Genomic DNA, 14,257 nt, shown 5'->3' on the forward strand with positions numbered 1-14,257 from the left:
TTAAGAATGAAGTGAGCTGGTCAGAACAATGAATGTAGTTCAATCAGCGTGACTAGCGTAGCTGAGTTAAGCTCGCGTTAACAGGTTGTTTAATTTCATTCTTCATGACCAGTTCGGGCTCATTAAGCGATCAACAGAGCGTTTGTGTGGTTCTAATCGGTCGCAAAAATGCTCTAAATTCGTCCAACGTGTAGTTAAATGTCCCTCGACTGACAACAACGACACTTTTACTGGCCGACGTGTGGAAAACATCGGCGTAATGCGTGGGGAGGTGCAAGGCCAAGACCGGCGTTGCTCACAGCCAATCGCATGGCGACATTCCCTCGCTATGCCCGCCCTCCTCCCAAAATGGACGAATGGTGGCGAAGGAGGGAAACTTCCGTTCCCGACACGCCAGCACGTCCATTGTACAACGCGATCATTACGATTTCAACGGCACGTTTGTTTCCAAGCGCTCAAAAAGTTGTTTCGCCCGTCGAGTTTGATCTTTAGCCACCTCGGCGTCGTTGGAGATTGCTGTCATACGCGACTCGCGGCCCGTTTCTCGGGAATCTCCAGTCCACCTTGCGCTTGTGCTAACTAGCCGGAGCTAGCCGCACGTTAGCCGGCCGCGGTTGGCTTGGTCGAGACGGGAGCATGTTTCCAACTTGCGTCGGAGGAATTCGACTTTAAAACGCACATATTTGGGGAAAGTAGCCCGAATAGCAAATTACCTCACCGGACGCGCACTTTCGAAAGGTGATTTGGTGGGCTGTTATTATTTTTTATTTTTATTTATTTTTTGACCGTCTAAATAATAAAAGCGGTTCCCTCCAGGATGAATGGCTTCAGCACCGAGGAGGACAGCCACGACGGGCCGCCCGCGCCGCCCCTCTACGGCCAGAGCTGCTGCCTGATCGAGGACGGCGAGCGCTGCGGCCGCTCCGCCGGCAACGCCTCCTTCAGCAAGCGCATCCAGAAGAGCATTTCGCAAAAGAAGCTCAAGCTGGACATCGACAAAAGCGTGAGTGACGTTTGCGAAAAGAGGCGAGAAAGAAAAGAAATCAGCCACAATGGGTGCTTTTAAGACCGCTTTGCCCTGCTGGGTTCTCTTCTTCCTACGAGAGCACAGCTGGATGTTAGCCGGTTGATTGACAGCTAACGTTAAAATAACTCGGAAAGTCCCAACTAGATTACTACTTAACTTTTTTATTTTATTTTTATTTTTGCCGCCATGTTTGGTTACGTTTGGTCAAGTGAGTTTAATGAAATGTTGTTTATTCAGGATAATTTATTTTATTTTATTTTTTATTTTTTTTAAAGAAAGCCGAGCCAATGTTAGCCGCGTTAGCTAGCCAAGCTAACAGCCGAGGCAACTTTAGTGCAACTTTCCAACGAGGACATATTGCGTGAAAACTTAAGTGACATTCCTAAACCCTTGTAAAACCTTTTGATTCGTTGCCAGTCTGTTGAGCTTGAAGTGTATTCGGCATGTCCTGATGTTCATTCATCACATGTCCCAACTCCCAAGAATGTAAAGTGCTTTTTGAGGATTACTCATGGGAAAAAAATACAATTACACTACGGATGCACCGACACTTGTAGCGGATCCTGTATGTCTTTACAATACTATCTACTTGTAAAAATGCTGTGATACTGCACACAGATACGAAGGTCATCCTTAGTGGTGGTAAGCTACTTGTGTAGCCAGAGCTGCGGCAGTCTAACCGAAGCGTGGCTGCCATTCTGCGCCTACGGCCCCCTCCGACCACCATCAAACATCCAACCGCATTCATTTCAAGGCAATATGTGTTTTAAGTGTCTTGCACAAGGACGCAATGCATGTTGTGTTGAAAATTTTAGGACCCCTTTTACAAAAAACATTTGTTTTAAAGTATAACGGTGTTGCTTTTTCCGACAAAGGAGTTTGGAGCCTAGAAACGCAAACAGGTGTAGGTACTGTTTACAGTACACTGGTTGTTTTGTTTTTTTCCTACATCAAACGGCCCAAGAATGATTTGCAAACAGTAACGTATGACTCAAATACATTAAGTAACAGGCACCGGATGACTTTGCCTTTTCGAGCTTCGGATAAGGCGAAAATGCACTTGAGAGCCAACTGCATTTCTACGTGGACGGAGATGGGCGTCGGAAAGCTGTATTGAAACATTCAGGGTCCCGTGCAAGACTTGAGAACTACCCGCTCGATGCTTTCCTGACCCGCCAACTTGGAAGAACACGTGCTGCATCACATGCTGGAAGCCATGTCGGAGGAACGCCGTGCACGCTTACACCACCAAGGTCACGGGAGGACAGAGTGAAAGGAACTTTCCAGTGGGCACTCGGCGCGAGTGACCTGATGGCATGTTCGCATGCTTCTATAGTGTGGATTTCCCACTCGCGGGGCTTGTACGCTAAATCCGCAACAGACACGTGCGCATGTGGGTGATTTTTCTTTCTCTTTTTTTAAAGTGCTGATACACTCCAGATAGCCACTGAGCTAAATGTGCAGATTAGTCAGCAGAGAACATTTCTGTTACACAGCTGCTCGGGAATGTTACGCCACAGTGCACTACACTCTAACAGATTATTCCCCCCCCCCCCCCCTTTTTTTTTTTTTTCCCCCTCTTCTATTTTTATAGGTGCGCCACTTGTACATCTGTGACTTCCACAAGAATTTCATCCAGAGCGTGCGCAACAAGAGGAAGAGGAAGACGAGCGACGACGGCGGCGAGTCCCCGGATCACGACGTGGAGGTGCCAGAGGTAAAGTTTTCTCTTGAGCTGCTTTTTTTCACAAAGTGCTACGGTTTGGAGTGGTAAAACCTGATGTATGTTGCCGCGTTGTGTTCTGCACTCAAAAACAAAAAGACGGCTCAACACTAAATTGGCCAGGTGGATGGTTTTGTCTGTATCACTACGTCCAGTCCGGTGTGTATTCATACCTCCATCGGCAACATAAATCTTGTCACTAATGACCAAAGTGAAGGTGAGTTGTGTGATATTCGGGAACACTGACTGCATCTGTCTCCTGCCTTTCCAGGTGGATCTGTTCCAGCTGCAGGTGAACACGTTGCGGCGCTACAAGCGACACTACAAGCTGCAGACCAGGCCCGGCCTCAACAAGGCCCAGCTGGCCGAGGTGACCGCACACTTCACGGCCGCAAAGTCACCAGAACGCAATAAATCCACCACAAATATCTGTACATGTATACTTGAAACAAACTACTGAAATTTCTCATGTATAATACACATTCATCCCCCTGCTCCCTTCCAAAAAAAATTTGCCAAAAGTCGTATTATACCTAGGTAGAAGTAAAACGAAAGCATTTACTAGTACCTGTGCCTACTGTTATGTGAAATTGCCTTTTCAGCACAGACTTGTAACCTGAGCCAAGTTGCCCTCATTATAGGCGTTCCCCACTGTCAACTGTAGTCTTTGTTTACTTTCACATACGCGGTGTCGCGGCTCCCCCTCGGTCAGAATTGTTCACTGAGAGATTGTTAGACTAATTTGCCGCATCGACAGGCGGACTTTTTGCAGCTGTTTGTGAAAACCTCCTGTATTCGGGCCTAGTTGGGGGGGGGGGTCGCCTGTTGCGAACGGCGGATGAATGGCACTGGCAAGTTGAACGTTTCCACAGACTGGTCTACTCGGAGGGGGGGGGGGGGTCACCTCGTGACTTGGGTTTAACGAGCCCCGCACGTCATTAATAAAGCGGCGGTCGAAAGCTGACAACCGCCCACAGCTGTGCCAGCGTCCCCTGTAAAGCTTAGCCATGCTGAGTGTTTGTTTACCTTATATATATATTTCTTTAAGTTTGGCTTTGTCCACTAAGCTTGGGCCGGTTCCTCGCGTGCTGTCGAGCAAGTGTCAGAAACACCTCTCAGTCAGCACCTTAAAATCCCAGCCTACAAAAGGCCAATAAGTTAAATAAACATCCATTCAAGTGATTTATTCAGAACAGAAGGAAATAATTGTGTCCATATCCCAATGACAATAAAGGTTATAGTCACTGGTAAGCAGAGATTGGCCCCTTTCACACTGCCGGTAAATGGCATGTCATGGGGGGGGGGGGGGGGCGGGGGGTCGACAAGGGAGTTTTCCGTGGCAAGTTTATTCATGTAGCCCTTAATCACAAAAAAAGTCTCAAAGGGCTTCACAGGCCCACAGTTCACAAAAACTCAGGAGGATCCCCCCCCCAATTCGGGCAAAACTCAGAGGGGTAGAAACAAGAGGGGGAGAGGAGAAGTGGTAGTAAAACAGGCCAAAATCCCGACGTCGGCGGGTGTGGCAGGGTGAGAGACTAGTTGCATACGCGGTGTAGTTTAACAGCCAGCATAATCTACGCTCTCTTTCGCTGACGCCCACGTCACTCACCAGTACAGTTCCCGCATTTTCAAGCCATCCACACTTAGTCACAGATACTACAGTAGAATATGAGGATGGTGATCTCGAGTGGCCAGAAACATTATCTGCACCTCGCTTGCACATGTTAATGTTTACTAATGTAAGATTGATTTTTATCCCGTTAATCGAATGGATGATCAGTAGAATACTCGATTCTAATAATATTTGCTAGCTGCAGCCCAAGTTGTTTTTAATGCTTCACACCAGATGTCATCTAACACATGTTCTGTGTTAAATACCGCCACTTTTACCGGATTTCTGTGTGGGCGGGGCAAATTAATGTCAACTAACAACAATCGACGGAGCGTGCCCAAGACTGTTAAAACCTTGTCCCGTGTCCTGTGCGTCCGCAGACGGTGAGTCGTCACTTCAGGAACATTCCGGTGAACGAGAAGGAAACGCTGACCTACTTTATTTACATGGTGAAGAGCAGCAAGAGCCGCTTGGACCAGAAGGGCGACGGCGGTGGCAAACCGCTGGACTAAAAAGAAAAAATCCCCCCAAAAAACGCGACCAACCAACATGACAAGATAGCGTCAAACAACCAAAAACTGGATCCTCCCACAACCGCCATTTGGTCTCCTTGGATGACATTTTTTGACACTGTTGCTACCATCCGTGTATCATCCTTTCCTTGTCCCAAGCATTTGCGACTCGAGTGCCAGGACTCACTTGGACTTTGCCTACCGTCCTTCGACTGTTACCGTGTCTTCTGGGACAAATGTGGGAAAACCTGACAGAAAAAGACTCACTCTTCAGCCGACAGAATGACTCCTTTAAACTCGTCGGGAAAGCCACCGTGACGTTCTTTTAAAAATGTCCTCGGTTTGGACCTTAAGGAACCCAGACAGGACTGTTGACATTTTGCATGTGGTCTTTTCCCCACCGAGATGCACACCGTATATTGAGATTGTTAGTGCTAATTGTTAGCACTGACACGCTGAAAGCCCTTGGCCCAGTGTTTAAATAAATCCCTGTACAGAAATGTTTATTGCTAATTGTTAGCAATGACATGCTAAAAGCTCTTAGCCCAGCGTTTAACTCTCTTGCAATGTTGCGGGTCAAATTGACCCATTGTAGTTGCACATTTTGGGGATCTACCCACCCCCCCCCCCCCCCCTCCCTCCATTTCGGCCACTTTTTGAGTAATGTGTCAAATTGACCCAAATTGAATGTGACAGGAGAGTTCAAACAAAACAGTGTACAAAGGTTGTTGGCACTTAAACGCTAAAAGCTCTTGGTCTAGTGTTTAACCCTCCTGTTATGTTGTGGGTCAAATTGACCCATGGTAAAATGTCTTCTTTGAAAAATGGTAAGTGTAGTGTCTTAACTACATATATTTTTTCTTCCTCCGTTTCTGACACTAACTGGGTCAAATTGACCCAGGAACACTGCTTCTGTTCCAGAGAAACCAATGTTACAAGAGGGTTAAATAAAGCCCTGTTTGGGGGTGTCAAACTCATTTTTGGCACGGGCCACATCGTAGTTAAGGTTTCCCACCGAAGACCGTTGGTTATGACCGAAACCATATCCTGTAAATCTATATTCACCTCATGTTACAAATATTTAACAAATTGAAATTAACTAGTTTTAAAATCAGAAGCTAATAAAAACTATTCAGTTGTTATTTTAAAATGGGAACTGGTATCAAAAAATGCTTGCAATTCTCAATATAGATAATTGTGAAAACAATTTGCAATCTCGGTATTTTAGCAAGAAACATGATTTGCTTTCGCGAGCCACTTTAAATGATACGGCAGGCCGGATCTGGCCGGATCTTGAGTTTGACCCCTGTGCTGCACATGAAGCTCTTGACCCAGTGTGTAAATAAACCCTTTAACCAGCAGAGGGCGCTACATAGCTAATGGCTATAATTCACACCTGATTTTATTTATTTTTTTTCTTTTAATTAATTTCTGACACTTTTTGGATAACGGGTCAAATTACCAAACATAATGGGAGGGTTGAATAGAACTGTGATGACTGTTCATCAGCAAATGGCGCCAAGATGCTACGTTATTGTTTGACATGATGATATCTTGGCTAGTTGAGGCTAACAGCTAGCATCCTGCTAGCTCCCCCTTTAAGTTGCTCTTTTCTTTTGTGTTAGTTTTTAAATTGTCAAAACTCAAGCGGCCCGTTCTTTATCGCTCTAAACGCTAAATCCAACACTTGTGTGTTTTTCACCGCATGGCTCCTTGTACACACTTTTTAAGGGCTTTTATTTGGGATTGTTGTTCCCCCCCCACGTTTTCAGTTTTGCTGGTAAGTTTTGTTAGCGTCACGTAGGTAATAACCAGCCGTCTTTATTCACACGTTGGACACAAGGGCCACATTAACCTATAACCGTCGCATTAGGAATGACGCGTATTTAAATATGGCTGCCTACTGCTCCTAATGATGACAATAAATGTACAGGCCTGCACGGGAGTACTTTTACTTTATTTTACACTTTTTTTGTACAGAAATGAACTTGTTGCACACAATAAGCACGTTAACTCCAGCAGTACCTGGACAAGACACTAGGTGACAGTAGCGCTCTCCAAACACTCCTTGTCCCCTCATTTACAGTTATTTTGAAAAGAGGTAAGTAGTTTTGCTTTCAGTTTTATTAATGGAAACTTGACACTAAAACACTTAACAACAGCAGTACAAGTAAACCACCACTAGGTGACAGTATTCTGCAAACACCTTCCTGTCCCCTTCATTTCAAATGGGGTGAGTAATTTAACTTTATTTTGCCTTTTATCTCATTTAATTCTAAATAGTTTGTCTCCTCTGCTTTAGAGATTTGAAAGTATAACTTTTACAAAATATGTCAACAAATTCAATAGACACTTCATAAAATAATATCCATTTATTATATAGCTTCACGTCTAATGTACATTCCCATCCACATTTCGCACAAATAATAATAAAAATACTAATAACAAACAGTTGAAATCGTTATTTTTCTTGTTTGGAAGCGTGTCAAGCTGCGTTTAAAGTGAACAACATTCTAGTGTGTCGATTCAAGCGGACAGTGAGCATGTTGAGGTAGATTGGCATTCTTATTATACAACAAAACGATGAAAATAAACAAAACATCTTAACGTCTTTTGCCGGAGTATGGTTTCACACTCCTTGGAAAATATCAAATGGTGTCATTTAACTTATTTTCTTTTATTCTCTTTTTAAAGTTGTATCCAATTAAATGACGTGACGTTGGGTAACTAACACACAATTGTCACAAATAAATGACCAAGAACTCAAATGTGCCAATACAAACGCAAAACAGGAGGTGAAAACTCCCCAAAAATAAAGAAAATTCTACTAGATCCCCAAATAAAATTGCAAAAGGACAGTACACGTTTTGCAATTACAATTACTTCAAATCCCTCAAAAATTAATAATTTATTTTTAACATAATTTAAACTTTTTTTTTTTTTTTTTTTTTTTTTACCGTGGGAGGTTTGCGACACAACAAGACGGAGGGATAAATATGACACATTTATTCAACAAACAGCAGGAGAGAATATTAACAGTCCTTCAGACGGATGATGCGTTTACGTACAGTCGTACAAGTGGTTTTTTTTTGTGGGTCTTTTGGTGATTTTTTTTTTGTTTCTTTTTCCTGGGGAAATTGGGGAGGGGGGGGGGGGGGTCACTGGTTGAGCTCCAGAGCCCAAACCTGCTGCGGCCACCCGGTCCGGCCCTTCACCTTCTTCTCGGTACCGAACGAGTCCTGTGGCGGATCTTCGTTCTGCGCCAATGGAAGAGAGAGAGAAAAGAGACAAAGTGTATTTAAGTGACAAAATAAGGCACGAACGTCCCGGACACAGTAAATATAATATTTGAAAAAAATGTATTTAGGCTTGTATCATTTAAAATGTGGTTTATAAAGTTTTTTTTTTAATGTTCATTACTGCCTTTATCAGTCCCTTTTACTAACATATATAGGACATTTAATGACTTTATGCCGGGTTTTTTATGCAAATTTCAAGATTTTTTTTATCACTACGTATATTTCTCCAGACGTGGCGTTGTTTACGTTCAATATAGCAACAGAAATTATGTTTAATTATAAACTATTTTTAAAGTTACTACTCTAGAAATATAAATAAAGTAGATATTCTTTTGTCATCCCGAAGGAAATATAAGCAATTCGACATGAAAATGTATTTCTTTTTTAACTCTATTAGTGCACTTTTTAAAATACATTGTTTTTCATTAGTGCGTACACGTGACGAAAAATAATGAAATGAAAATTGAATTAAAACGATAAAATTTTAGGCAATATCTGGACACGCGTGACGGCATCTACATTCGATATTGACCAGAATCTTTTTTTAAAGAATAAAATAACCATTTTCGATTATTTATCATGTTTAAAAAATATCTCTGTCGATATATGCTCCTAATATAATGCATTTCTTTTTAAATAAAAGGAATTGCTAATTTTGTACGTGCATTATATGAATCTTCCCTATATACTATTGGCATTGTTTACACGAGGATAAAGCTAAATACCATACAACTATGTTGCATAAAAGGCAAGCTCCACACTAAAGTATACATCATATCATAGCATATATAAACTAATAATCATTTCAAGTGGTGGTGTTGACTTTTTAAACCAATGCAATGTCCACGCTGTTAATAATAGACTTCCATTCCAAATCTGTTTTAAACGCAAACCTCCACCAAAAAAAAAAAAAAAGCTTATACGTTACAGAATATTAATGACATATTTTCTTGAGAGTGGAGTGTGTGACTGTCCACACTTACCATCTATATCTAAATGTTTAAATGCCTCTTTTACACACTTTTAAAATAACATATTCCAAGTCAAAGTCTGCTTCATTCAAAGTGAACTTCTGTCAAAAAATTAAGAGAATATCAAATTAAAAGGGACTTGTTTTCCTCATGCAGAGTGGAATGCAAACGTCCAACTACGCAAGCCCCAGATTTTCAAATGTTCAAATGCAGATGTGATTTTTAAATATCAGACTTTCATTCAAACTAAAGCAAACCTGCGTTTAAAAGCTGATACATGGGGGAGGGGGGAAAAAAAACAGTTAAAAGTACTTTATGGTTTTCTTGGCTGTGGAGGTAAACGACTCCCTTAAAAAAAAAAAAAAAAAAAAAAGCCTATTTAATGCAACCCTCCATTAAGAATCTGCTAATTTCTAGAAAATCAAATTGATTGTATTTGCTATTATTTCCTTTGGAGCAGACCATTTAAACAATCTATTTTCCTTATCAGACCCCAATTTTGAAATGTACAGTATATCCCAGACCTTATTTTCGAATTCCATTTTAAATGCCAGACTACCCTTTAAGCAAAAAATAAAAATAAAAAAATAATAATAATAATACCCGAGTCAAAGGGGGGGGAAAAAAACAAACGTTAAAAAGTTGCCAATTTAGCGAATATGAAGTCAAATATATTGATAGTAACTTTTCCCAGAGTGGACCTAACCGCGTCTTTAGCTTTTCAGATCCCATCGTCACGTTTTAAGTTTTCAATGGCAGACTCCCATTTCAAATCTGCTGATTTAAGCAAGTCTCCACTCCAAAACGGACCATATAGAAAATATCAAGCGTTATAAAGATGATCATTTCAAAATTTACCACTGCAGGTAAATTTAACACCATGTCAACGTCCTTTTTTTGATCCCGAATTTTTTCCCCATGTACCAAACTCCCTTTCAAAATTAGCCGATTAAAACAAAGCCGCTTTAAAAAGCTGCATGATATCAAACTAAACGTATTTGCTATGATTAACCTCTATCATTTTCCCCCTTTTAACGATGTACCTTAACGCCAGACTCCCATTAGGAATTAAGCGATTTAATGTAAAGCTCCGTTTAAAAGCAAAAACAAAACCAAAAAAAAATGCTCATTCACAGGAGATCCCATTTAATGTACTTGCTGTTGAATTCCGAATTCAAAAGGATTTTGTTTGCCATCCCAGACTGTTATTCCAAATGAATCCATTTCAAGTAGCCCCGCTTTCAAAGGTGATCATTTACAGAATATCAAATGGAACCGAGTTGCCGAAACTTCCTTTGGAGCGGCCCGCGTCAACGTCCACACTTACCGTCTCCCTTTTCCTTTTCAGGTCCCGATTTTCAAATTTCTTAATTTCGGCCTTGAAGCCTTCAGTCTCTCCGGCGTCCTTGGCCAGCACGTCCATCAGGTACGCGATGTAACTTGTGGCCAGGCGCAACGTCTTGATTTTGGACAATTTGGTGTCGGCGGGCACGTTGGGGATGCACTCCCGCAGCTCGGCGAACGCCGTGTTGATGCTCTCCGTCCTCCGGCGCTCCTTCTTGGGCCCCGACGCCCGCCGCTTGGCCATGCCGACCTGCAGGCCCTCCAGGCGGGCGTGGTCGTGCTGCGAAGCGGCGGCGGCGGCGGCGGCCGGCGTCAGCTCCGCGCCGGCCTGGTAGGGCGCCTGGATCTGGAAGTCCGGAGGCACCTCGCCGTGGTTGAGCACCCAGCTCTGGAAGTAGGGCGCGTCCTGGTGGCAGCGCTGCACGAACGGGAAGGGCTCGTGCATGAGGTGGTGGTGGTGGTGGTGGTGGTGCTGGTAGCCCCCGATCAGGTTCATCCTGGCCCGACTTGTCCTGCTGCCGCTCTCGGTTGCCGTCTCGCTTTTCGCGTCGGGGATGGACGACCTCCGCCAGTCATTCACCGCTCGGGTATTTATCCAACATGTCTGATTTTCGATACTAAACGTAGAATTCCACAAAAGCGCCAAGACGATTTTAATTTCCACGGTGATGCTCCACCGGTTGGTCGGAGAAATTTGACCCGGGGGAAGGTGCGAAGGCCCCAGGTTTATAAGGAGTGCGCGTCCGGGAGGCAGCCAATGGGGGGGAGGATGGGCCGGGGGGCGGAGCTTGTTTTTCCTCCCGATTTTGACGTGCCTGCGTTGAACTCGCCGCTTGAATGGAGTCGGCACCGTCTGGTTTTGATGATGAAAATGTACTTGAAAAATGCATTGACCTATCAGTTCTTCGTTTTTTTTGTCGCAACAGGGAGTAATGCCTACATTACTGCAAGTACAAATCTGAAAAAGGCAGTTTCTGTCCTGTTATTACTTAACTTCAAATACAGACGTATAGTCGGCCTAAGCGACCATTTAAAAAAAAAATGAGGCAGAGGTTTTATTCCTAAGAGGTGTACTTAATGTCAATTTAATATCATCCAAAATTATTCCAAGCTTCAATAATGAATTCAATATTTTTTGCCAGAGTTTAAATAATAATTCTACTTATTGTTTCCATGGCTTTATCATTTATTACACATCTTTTTTTCCCAGTTTGGGTTTTTACATTTATTTTATATATATATAACATTTTGAACACTATTCGTGTTAAAAGGTAATTACTCGCTTTGATGAAGTTGTGACTGTGCATTCATTGCACGTGTAGGTTTTGTGCGCATGCGCATTGACTCCTGCTCGTGTCTTGGTCTTATCTCCATCGCGTCGAAAAAGAAAAAGCAACATGATCCCATTTCATTGCGTGACCTTGACGCTATGTTGAAACCATTTAGGGCCCGCGTCTTATCTAAATACGTTCTTAAATCACGCTGGATGTTTTTCTTTTTTTTTTTTTTTTTTTTTTTTTTTCTCATGTATATTCCATAAAAGCAGCTCTCGGCTTACTGTGTTTACACTGCGCCACTTTGCTGCGGATTGGACGCCTTTTCTTTTAAATAATCATCTGTCACTACTCTGTGTCGAGTCGGTGAGGAACTGGACTACGTTTTTTATTTTATTTTTTTGAAGTGAAGTTAAGTTTTGGTGACCACGAATTGTACGCGCTCACTGGTCACTTCATTAGGTACACCTACGCCATGGCAAAGAGCCCGTTTATTTAAGATACCGTTTGATTATTTAACAATAAGCATGTGTGTGGTTTGCTGAGGAAGCTGTTCCTAATATTTTGGCTTTGTTATTTAGCTACATTTACTTATTTTGATAGTTTTAATATGCAGTAATGACACTATGCAGGTGTGCCTAATCTTTTGAGCCTCAGGTGCTCCTGAAAGTAGTCGTTTTTTTTTTTTTTTTTTTTTTAAATCAGTTCAGTAAAACAATAATTGAATGATAAAAACAAATTAAAATAATGGGTTTTGATAACTTTATCCAAATAACATTCTTTATTATAAAAAACATATATCATAACTCAATGACAAACTGTGTAATGTATAAATAAAAAAAAATAATAACATGCATTATAAATCAATGTAAAAATTACAGAAGGATGCCATGAAAAATCAATAAATATAAGAAAAATTATATAAATCATTAATAAATCATATAATCTTGGCACATACCATGTATAAGCATGCAAACAAAAAACTAAGGAAAGCACATAAAAAATAAATCATATACATCATACATTCAAATTTTATGTCAATAAAATCATATGTTAAATAGAAAATAATATACATCATGAAAAAATAAAACTGCCAAATAAAAATATTCTTATTATTATTCACCCTTTTTTTCTTTAATTTATTTTGAACATTTATAAAAAAAAAAAAATAAAAACAAGTAAAATCTAGTAACTTGTGGACAAAAAAACAATTGAAAATATCAACAAATACATAAAAAAAAAATAATAATAAAATAATCATAATAATCAACAGAAACATAGGTGGCCGACTGGTGAGCACAGTCTGACGAAGTGGTTTTAAATCTACACAATCGCACACCGTCATCCAATTTGCAAAACTCTTTCTTGTCACAAATACCAAAATATTCTTAATCCATTCAACAAGACCCTTTTAAAAATAATTATTCCGCAAACGCTCATCATATATCACAATAACAATTTGTGTCGTATTTTTTGACCATCTGGCTCAAGAAAGCCGACGATTATTCCGATGAAAAGCGCCCCGTAAAGTGCACGTGTGCGTCACTAACAAGCTGCAGTTAGTTCTGCTTCCACTTTAACGCACCGTTAACTTAACACGATGACTCCAGTCCTTCTTCTTCCTGAATAAAAAAAACGCACGGCTGCTTTTTTTTTTATTTTCACGATTGCTGCAAATTAGCGAAATGAAGCCTTTCTTCAATCAAAGCCGGCCGGGCTCCACTTAGTTGTTTTCGTAGGCGGTTTTCTTTTTATATCCATAATTTGCCCATAATCGCCTCCTAATGAAGTTAGCGCAACCTTTGTAGCGCCGCGTGTACTTATTATGTTATACTTATGACTGGAAAAATGTCAGCACTCACAGCGGTTATTCCGATGCTAGCGCACTTGCTAATGTTGAATTCTCTTCGTGAATACCCGCATTTAGCTGTCTGTTCAAAATCTGTCCATTTTTACACTTAGTGTGATTTTTGTATGAAAATAATGCTTTTTCTCAAAGAAGTTCTGCAACTCACTTCAACATTGTTCCTGGACACCATGATGCCACAAGATGGCAGCAAAGCACTACTTTCTTCTTCTAAATGAAGCACCACAACTCATTCCGACATAGTTACTTTAAACCCAGATTCCACAAAATGGCGCCAGAGCACTACTTTTGTTGCTTTGGCCTGAGCACAAAAACATTGAAGTGGCGAGTTTTTCATCAAATCATGGAAGAAAGGTTCTCCCAAAAATCGGCAAATACGTGAATTCGCAAATGCAGAACCGAAAATTTGTTTACAGTGTCTCCAAATTTTGCATTTAAAAAAAAAAATGATGTCGAAAATATAAAGACATTTGGGGTTTATTTTAGTCATTAAATAATAATAATAATTAATAATAATAAAAACAATGTTGGAGCCCCACGTTTTTTTAAATGAATTTATTTGATTTGTTTTTAGTATTTAAAAAAACAACACAAAATTAATGTTTTTTATTTACCTGATTAAAAATAT

At 41.1% G+C, this 14,257-nt stretch overlaps 2 protein-coding genes across 2 annotated transcripts; one reads left to right on the forward strand and one right to left on the reverse strand.

Moving 5' to 3' along the window:
- Positions 1-362: 362 nt before the first annotated feature.
- On the forward strand, positions 363-6,814 carry sap30l (sap30-like). Its single transcript, XM_061752089.1, has 5 exons — positions 363-738; positions 817-1,003; positions 2,622-2,744; positions 3,022-3,120; positions 4,743-6,814. Exons 2-5 carry the CDS (start codon positions 818-820, stop codon positions 4,872-4,874), a joined length of 540 nt encoding a protein of 179 aa, XP_061608073.1. The 5' UTR covers positions 363-738; position 817; the 3' UTR covers positions 4,875-6,814.
- Positions 6,815-7,231: 417 nt separating this feature from the next.
- LOC133467335 (heart- and neural crest derivatives-expressed protein 1-like) lies at positions 7,232-11,188 on the reverse strand. Its single transcript, XM_061752088.1, has 2 exons — positions 10,472-11,188; positions 7,232-8,131 (listed from the first exon to the last, which is right to left on the reverse strand). Exons 1-2 carry the CDS (start codon positions 10,982-10,984, stop codon positions 8,033-8,035), a joined length of 612 nt encoding a protein of 203 aa, XP_061608072.1. The 5' UTR covers positions 10,985-11,188; the 3' UTR covers positions 7,232-8,032.
- Between the last annotated feature and the right edge of the window lie 3,069 nt (positions 11,189-14,257).

Source organism: Phyllopteryx taeniolatus, chromosome 17 (assembly GCF_024500385.1).
Source record: "Phyllopteryx taeniolatus isolate TA_2022b chromosome 17, UOR_Ptae_1.2, whole genome shotgun sequence".
Taxonomy (NCBI): domain Eukaryota; kingdom Metazoa; phylum Chordata; class Actinopteri; order Syngnathiformes; family Syngnathidae; genus Phyllopteryx; species Phyllopteryx taeniolatus.